Source organism: Aegilops tauschii, chromosome 4, assembly GCF_002575655.3.
Source record: "Aegilops tauschii subsp. strangulata cultivar AL8/78 chromosome 4, Aet v6.0, whole genome shotgun sequence".
Lineage (NCBI taxonomy): Eukaryota > Viridiplantae > Streptophyta > Magnoliopsida > Poales > Poaceae > Aegilops > Aegilops tauschii.
Genome location: NC_053038.3, coordinates 217,997,302 through 218,006,115, shown reverse-complemented (window position 1 = coordinate 218,006,115; position 8,814 = coordinate 217,997,302). Strand labels below are relative to the sequence as shown.

General features: G+C 50.8%; 1 protein-coding gene across 8 annotated transcripts; it reads left to right on the top strand.

Annotated features, from left to right (window-relative positions):
- Positions 1-5,735: 5,735 nt before the first annotated feature.
- LOC109762827 (uncharacterized) lies at positions 5,736-8,334 on the top strand. Of its 8 annotated transcripts, none has more exons than XM_020321707.2 (5): positions 5,736-5,948; positions 6,753-6,902; positions 6,988-7,067; positions 7,852-7,929; positions 8,009-8,334. In XM_020321707.2, exons 2-5 carry the CDS (start codon positions 6,761-6,763, stop codon positions 8,069-8,071), a joined length of 363 nt encoding a protein of 120 aa, XP_020177296.1. In that variant the 5' UTR covers positions 5,736-5,948; positions 6,753-6,760; the 3' UTR covers positions 8,072-8,334. The 8 variants fall into 8 exon arrangements, with proteins under 8 accessions (XP_020177296.1, XP_020177297.1, XP_020177293.1 ...); XM_020321708.3 differs by having other exon boundaries at positions 5,751-5,971; XM_020321704.4 differs by having other exon boundaries at positions 5,754-6,076; positions 6,756-6,902.
- Positions 8,335-8,814: the final 480 nt, after the last annotated feature.

Genomic DNA, 8,814 nt, shown 5'->3' with positions numbered 1-8,814 from the left:
TTGAAGGGGAACAGCTAGTACAAGCTATCCTGACAAAAGTAGTCTTCGCCTGCAAAAGGCTCTGGTGGTGACGCCGCAGTGGGCTCCATGATGACCTCCGTCCTGCCGTCCTGGCAGTCTTGGTCTTGTTGCACTGATATGGAAACCTTTGCTTGATTCCTCAGGACTCCGCGCCTGCGCTTGCTTCCTTAGCACCGAAGAGGAAACTGGTACACTGCGCCCGCTGGCGCCCGCCTGGCCTTGGTCGTCATGGCTCACGTCATATGAACCTTGCGAGGTGCACCTTGCATTGATATTTCGGCTCCTCATGAGCCAGCCGAGTGAGGCCGCCCCCAGGGAGGTCTTGGTGTCGTCCGCCTCGCGAGGCTTGGCCCCTCGCGAGGGCCTTGGGGGGTTGTTGTTGAAGCTGGGCCATACCGGGCCGTTGACAGAGCCATGCCGTGGCCGCAGGCAGGCAAGTCTGGGACCCCCGTTCCAAGGACGCCGACACCTGCGAAGCATTTGTGGGGGTGACGCCCTGCGTCGCACTGTTCCGCCACTTCTTCTACCTCCGGATAAGCAGCGGCCGGTGCTCTGGGTGCGCCAGCTTCATCATGGCCGATGGCAGCAACGCGATCTCGCGGGCCGGGAAGAAGGTGGAGGACTTCTGAAACAAGTGGATCTTCATGGACGCCAAGCGCTCCCACGCTCGGCTGGATCTGCCGACCGCACTGCCGACGCCCCTGGATCGATGGGCTCACGAGAAGCTCACCGACCCCAGGGTGGAGCAGTTGCTGGAGAGGATGACAGCCAGCCTGAAGGCGGAGGACCCGAAGGCGGAGAAGCTGACAGGGGCCATGATCGTCAAGGAGTTCCTCACGCAGCACCTGGCTCCACTTCAGGCGCACTCGCGCCCCCTGTGGAGCTTGAAGGGCGCGGAAGACGACCTCCGGATGCACCCGGACAACTTTGTCTGACGAGGAGCTGGGCAAGGTCGTGCGCACCTTGCTCGGGAACGACCGGGGTGGCCCCTCGGACGCCTATCTCCCATTGTATCGTCATGCCGACGGGGAAAAGATAGCCGCCGCCATGCCTGTCTTCAATGAGCGGGGGCTCGTGCCGCTGGAGCCTTCCCTGCCTGCGGGCTCCCCGGTGCTGGTGTCCTCTGGCAACCCCTCCGGGGAGGAGGGGAACGAGAGCTCGAAGGCAACCTTGGAGGAGGTGGGGGAGACTTCTCCCCCACGGCAGAGCGAGCTCCTCCGTGCCTTTTCTGACAACGACGCCGGCAAGCACCCAGTCAGGGAGTCGCCACACTCCGTCGGGGTCACCACGAGGTCCAGGAGAACCCCTCCGAAGAAGCTGAAGTAGGGGATCCCAAAGAAGGACAGGTCGGCATTGCATCCCCGAGGCGGCGCCTCTGCCCTACCATCGGCCTCCATCACAGAGCTAGCCGCGCACTCGTCTGCCCCTGAGAGCGCGGCGCCGTCGAGGCCAAGCGACCTGCCGTGGTGGCAACGACTCCGGCTCAGAAGGACGAGGCTGCCTCCCGTCCTCCTGTGGTAGGGTTGTCCTCCCGAGGCTCTGGGGCCCAGCCTCAGGAGAAGACAGTCCCTGCGGCCGAGCCGACTTCGGAGGCGCTCGCCCTCCGCTCGCCTGATGTGGACCCGAGGGCCCCGGAGCCCCCGGTCATCTCTGCTGTTTCTGCCACGCCAGTCTTGACGCCGGCACCGCTTCCTCCCCTAGCCATCACACCAGCGGGCCGTGGTTCTTCTACCATGCCCGATGCTCAAGAGGAGGCTTTCTCCATGCTGGACAGCTCCGGGACGATCTTCGGTGCCCCGACCGGCGCAGGGCGTCGAGGCGCCTGGAGCTGTTCTCGGGGTAGCACCAGGCCGACGCGTTCGTCAGGGCGGCCTGGGGCCAGGCCGAGGCGGCCGTAGAGGAGGGCCAGAAGGTGGTTGGCCTAGCCGCAGTCGCCTGTGACGCGGCGTTGAAGGACGTCAAGGCCGCCGAGGAGCGCTGTCGTGCGGCGGAGGCCGAGCTGAAAACACTCCGCAATAAGCAGGCCGCCCAGGCCCGCCAGCTCGAGGTGCAGGAGGAGGAGCTGAAGGCCCGGGAAGCTGCAGTTGCCGATCGTGACATCGAGGTGGAGCAAGCAGCCTGGGAACAGGCCATGGAACGCGGCCGCCTGGAGAAGCTGAAGAGGGAGGTGGATGCGGCCCAGGCGTCCCATGGCAAGCTCGTCTCCGGGGAGAAGGCTTGGCTGGAAGCTAGGGAGAATCTCCTTGCCGCAGCCGAGGAGAGGGCTGCCGTGGGGCGCGCCGCCTTCAATTCCCTCGAGCTGAGGTCCCGCAAGGCGCTGAAGGATCTCTATGGGAGGGGGTACGAGAAGCCGCTGGTGACTCCAGAGGAAGGCCCCGCCGGGATGCTTCTCAAGCTCACCACGGCGCTCGAGGGCATCGTCGTTGGTGTAGGCCCCATGGTGGAAGGAGAAGCCCACACGCTCTCCACCTCATCTGTGACGCGCGTCTTCAGCCACCTCTATCTTCGGGACCCCATCTTCAACCTTGGTGCCTTGTTTGAGCCTGTGGACCATGAGCTCTACACTGCCGCTGCCGAGGCCGTGAAGGATCAGGTGGAGGCCCTGCTGCGCAAGTTCCTCGCTGTCGACCCCGTGACCACGGCTGGCAGCAAGGACGGCGGCGATGTCGCCGATGACGGGGCTCCCCAAGTGGGCGATGGTGGCGTCCAAGGCTAAAGAAGAAGCTCGATGGCGGTGCTCCCCCCTATTTAAGTCCTGCAACATGTATCATCCCTCGTGGAGGCGTAAGAACTTATGCTTGCTACTTTTAAGAGACGGTATGTTTTGTAATAATTTTCTAGGTTTCCGCAATTTCCTTTTTGTTTGCTTTAGTGTTAGGCTGCCCCCATTTGTTTATCACCAGCGTGGAGCATGGCGCTTCCGCTCTTGCATGGGCATAGCCGCTCCTCGACCGTGTCGACTGCCAGCGCGGAGCGTGGTGCTTCCACTGGTACATGGGTGGGGGCTCCCTCTGAGGGGAGACCCCGGGGCGTGGATAGCCCCGCCCTGACACGTGGCTTGCACGGCAGGGCTAGAGGAGGTGTGTATGGGCACTCATGAGCCAGCGCGGGTCCAACAGCCCATCAACTTCCATTAATCACTACATAATCCATTAATTCTACAAATCCAATGTCTATGGTGTTCCACATGATCTCCTAAGTCCCTATAATCCCCTAATACTTGAAAGGGCTATCTCTACTATAGTAAGTCCACCAATTTCCATTATCATGGTCAAGTAAACTCCAAGGTTAGGCTTATATAGATCCCTAAATCAACTCCGACAATTAATCCAATCTCCTAGTTTGCTGTCCACCGAGAAACATGGTATCATGATTGAGATCATTAATCTAAATCCAATTTACTCTAAACATTGTAGACATACTCAGCATCTATACTCAACTAGAATCGCCTACTTAAATCCAAATCTCATGTCCCACGAGAATTTCTACACTTTTCCCCAAGTCATTATCGTAATATCAACTATCTCCTATCCATATCCCCTGGTTAGTCAAATCCTTATACTTCCAAGAATTTCAGCTTGCGATCATAATTGTCCTACTAAATCCAATTTACTCCAGGGTGATGAAAGTTATGCTACGATATGAACACGATCCCACCAAGTTCATCTACCAATATGAAAGCCTTATAATCCACCAAAGAATCTCGGGTATTCCTCAAGGTTACTAGTATAGCTTCATCAAACCATTTTCCCTCTATTCCTATATCCTCAAACTGGTCTTCCCTATGGCATCGTCAGTTCTTGTGCTATATTAGGATGATAATGTGCTCGTTCACTATGTCCACTAGTTCCATAATGATCCCAGTGCTGTGCAAGGTTTACAGAGGCTTAATTGGTTCTCTTGCAATTATGTGGGTTAAGCACATGGTTAAGGACTCGAGCTGGGGTATCTCGTGAAGTCTCGAAGGGTCCAGGAATGGGTTTCTAGTCTGGAGGGTTAAACATAACTCCACGGGGTTTCACTTGGTCGAGGAGGTTGTAGAAAAGTTCTTCAGTGCTTGTTGGTCGCTGAAGTAGAATCCTTGGTGCATCTTGTCTTGTTGGCCTTCAGTTGAGGAGAGAGATGAGAGGGAAAAGTAGCATAGAGGAGGGGAATGCCTAAAGGGGTTTCTATAGTGCAAGTGCAAGCAAACAAGTGCCGTGAAGGCCACACACATTCATTAAGATAAGATAGGTGATATAGTCGCGTACATGCTACCTAGGGCAAAAGTGCGACTTATATCGAACCACAAACAGATAAGAACAAGAAACACTCAACATGGTTTCATTTGAACCATCATATGGACTCGACTACGCATAGGGGGTACACGACTCATCCTACCCTAAGGGTCCTCGGATTCGGTAGTCGTGCTTGCTTCATTACTTGGAGAAAAGGCGCTCATTCTTCAGGTTCTAGGTTCTCCTGGGGTGCCAATAGGCATGCGACAGTCGGCTGCTTATTGGGACACATCCTGTTAATATGCCCAAGTTCACCACACCCATGACATGTGACGAAAGCAAAAAGGTTGTTATTCAGTCTTGGGTATTGTCGTCGGGGGCCTGACGATGATCCTCTACGAGGTGGATATGGAAATCCATTCCTATGCCTCCTGCGTGGGGTTTGGTTGCGGGCTTTCTGAAGTTGCTCGATTTGTTGTTCCTGATTGGCAATGTGGGCTTGTAAGGCAATGATTTGCTGTTCTCGCTCGACCACCTTCTTCTTCTCGAGGCAGTGGAGGTGTAGAAGTGAAGGGAGGTCTTGGCGAGCCTTGAGGAATGCTTCAGTAAGGTGATGTAGAAGGTAGTCTCTAGCATTGATGAAATCGATCTAGTACTTGAGAGTTGGATCCTCATCTTCTGGGAAAATCATCACTTGAGTTGGGGCTCCAAATTCGTTCTTGCCATGTAGGTAGCGGGTGGTGTGTTCTTCCTTCATTTCTGGAAGGAGGTCTCGAAGACGGAGGAACGCTTCATATGCCACTTGCTGAATGGCCAGGGCTCTTGTTGGCATGGGTGGTCCAATGAAGAACCACCCCTGGGGTGAGGTCTTGACAGGCACAAAAACCTTGGCGTAGAACTCCTTCTCGAACACATCATTTTCTAGTTCGTGCAGGGTGTACATGGGCAGCAAGGGATAGTGGCATTGTTGGAGGCAATCTCTTAGGAGTGATGGAAATCCTGTCGTAAGAAGTCTCAAGGGGGCGACGGCCATCTACAAAAGTTAAATGGGAGAGGTCAATAAGGGAAATATCCCCTTAAGTTTGGGAAATCCCAGAAAAGAAGAGAAGTATAGATGGTTTGTGGAACGGTCCTTATCTAACTAACGACCATGCTAACTAAGATTTCCTACAGTCAGGATGGCTCTGATACTAGCTCTGTGGGGACCCCGACTCATAAGTCGTGATCACCGAATGCACGTGTACAGTAATCCTAGAGATCAATGCTCACTGAACACATAGAGGCTGGATAATAAGAGTCTTACATCCATACATACCGTCTTACACAAGTAGGGCCATTTAGATATATTAAAACTGAGCACTAATCCAGCCATCTCAGGGCATTAGCGTCCATAGTCGTCGGATCTATAGTTTTCAGCGATTTCGACCGTCCAACGAAAGTCTTCCGCAGTACTTATCGCCCCTGGAGTGGGCAGCTACTCCCGCGACAAAATTGGGGGGCCGTGGTTAATTGGGCCATCTCGCACGAAGCCCTAATAAACATCACAAGGAGAAAAACATCAAACGCCACCCATTTCCCTTCACCCGACGCCCTCCCTGCGCCGCTTCGCTTCCTTTGCGATCTAGAGATGTCCGTGGCAGCCGAGATCCCTCCCAGGCTCCCAGCCCTCTCACGCTACCACTTTGTCCGGCAGAAAAGGAGGAATACATGGTGAGCATGAAGATCCGTAGCGGGTACATCCGTTCCTGTCCCGCTTGTCCATCAATTTAGAAGCGCCGAGGCGGATGTAGCAGCCAGGAAGCGTCGCCATCGCCTGACCTCAACGCGCCACCTGCAAGGTCTCCCTCCTTCCCACCTCCTCCTGACCCAACCCGTCGTCTCGCTCGTCCTCCGGGCCGGACCCGGCTGTTGCCAATCTTATTAGCGATTGTGCAGATGCCCCATGTTCCAGTCGGTAGTCAGAAGTATTCCACCACATCTTCCTCCTGCCTCCTTCCCCTCATGCTCTCATTGGATGATTTGAAATTGGGATCTGGTTAATCTGCAAGTATTTTTGTGCGAGGGAATCTGTGAGTAGTTGATTTGATGGTCTGGTTACACAGTAGCCCTGAAACAATCAGATTACAACGACGGGGGAGGCTCATGCCCTCTGTATCGCCACTCCTCCACTGTGTCTGATTCAACACGAGATGAGTGCGGAAAAGCACTAGCGATTGGCCATTGGATCGGCTGTTTTAGGCGTTCCTTGCCATTACATGCCTTGGTCAATGCACGCATGGGCCGCGGATCATCTTCCGCTACAGACGTAAGGGCCACTATTCCCGTAGCAAAATCGGAACACTCTCGTTGATTCAGGTCCACGGGTGGCGTTTGCGTCATCTCCATCCCCGCTGCTTGCCTTCCATCTGCTCAGGCCCCGCCGCCGCCCCCGCCCTGTCCTCCACCACGTAGCGTAAAAAAGCCAAAGAGAAAATCGCCAACCTTTTTAATTTCTTCTCGTACTCCCATGATCAGCAGCAAAGATGAGCGGGCGACGGATCCACGTGGGCGAGGACGTGTCGCTGATAGTCAGGGCGTGCCGGCTGGGATTCGGGAGTAGATCCTCGGGGCGACCCAACCGCTGGCCACTGCACTCCTCGCCCCCTTGCAAGGTTTCATTGAGAGGTCTGGTTTTTTCAGAATTTAATTTGGTTCCTTGATCTCCTTTCCTAGGTTTTGCATTTGCCACCATGATTTCCTTCTCATACAGTTTTAGTAAGACCATCGCATCGATTGATTGGTGAGGAGGAGGCCAGCATCCAACAAGACATGGTGCTGCAAGCAAATCAGGTCAGTGTGTTGTACCTTCGGCTGTTCTTAGATTCATTCTTTGTTGAAACTATTCATCTCCTGATTATGTTGCTTAGTTGTGATATATTTCCATACAAGTGTTGTCTCTAGATATCTGGAAACCTGTGATGAAATTGGTTGCTCGAATGGTCAACCCCATTACCGAGTATCTTTTAGTCTTACTATACTATTATATGCTAGGAAATGGTGATGCATATGGTACTTTACTATACTGTGAATGGTCAAGTAGTTAATTAGGATCCCCCGCAAAAAAGTAGTTAGTTAGGATAAAACCATGGCACTGGCTGGCTTGCTCAAAATATATTGGCAATTTTTTTACTTTTGATATCGGTTAGTTCTTTGTTGATGCACCAGTGCACTTACTTTTTAGGACTGATACATCTTCATATATGTATGAGAACCATACATCCATCTTGATCATCACTATGTTTATCTGGCTCTATATTGGCATCTATGTTAGATATCACTTTAATGGCCTTGGCGATCCAAAACCGCTAGTTAATTAATCCAAATATTTGATACTATTTACAGGGTAGGAAATTTTTATGTGAGCGGGTTTATTTAGTACATGTACGTGTAATCCGTTTTCAGCAAGTTTTTGGTACTTACATCACCTGTCAAGAGAGAAAAAAAAGATATCTATCTTCACCGATAGTCCATGGTCCTTGAATGTATATACATAAATTCCTTGTGAAGAGATGAATAGAAGCTTATGCAACTTCTCTTAGTATGTAGCTTTTCTTTTATCATGTTTTACTTGCAGATGATTTTTTACAACACTGAGCGCTGGATGACGATGATTATGGCTTATGAGCATTTCAAGTATACTGGTGTTCTGAAGGTTGTACTTGTAGCAACATCATGATGATCTTTTCTCACGCACCAAATATGTGATGATTGGTTGTCTTCTTTCCCATTAGTGTTGGATGCAGCGGTCGATTGTTATTTCCATTGAGCCGCTGCCTGGATTGTTACCGAGCTAACGAAGGATGTCCATGGAACTCACCGGTACCTGTGCCCATAGGGCTTCCATCCATATTGTGGAGTTACAGATGGTAGAGAAAATATCTACTTCAGACTTCATTCCCTCTTGTGTTTAGGTTAGTGAGTTTTTTATTCTTGCAAAAATGACATGATCGAGACATCAATAGTAATGGATTTTGTCTTAGTGTGTTTGTGCTAAAAATGTAACATCCCAAAATTCTAAATTTTGGAATGTTATAATAAATAGACAGATTTGATTGTTTGTTGGATTGTTGTGTGATTGATTGACTAAAAGTGAGTGGAATTCGAAACTTTTGAAAGTTAAATGAGAGGGAATAAAAGGACTTTCCCAAACTTTCATTTTGGCTGTTATGATCTCCATGAATTTAAATTCTTTTCACCACAAAACCCTGGAGAGAAGATGACATGACTTCTTCCATTTATTTAAATGACAAGGGGTGTTGAAAATATTTGAATTTCATTTGAGAATATTTCCAATTCTAAAACTTTATGCAACTCAATGATTTTCACGAGCGAAGATAAAATGACTTCTTCAAAACATATGAAATGTAAGTTGGGAGTTTTAACGGATTTATTCAAAGTCCCATTGAAATTATTTTTCAATATTGGGGTTATTTGAGTTTTATTCAAATTATTTTTCTTCAAAAATAAAATATACAGAAAATAGGGTAACATGATTCCCTACATCAGAAAATTGGAGAAAAATAATTTTGAAATCATT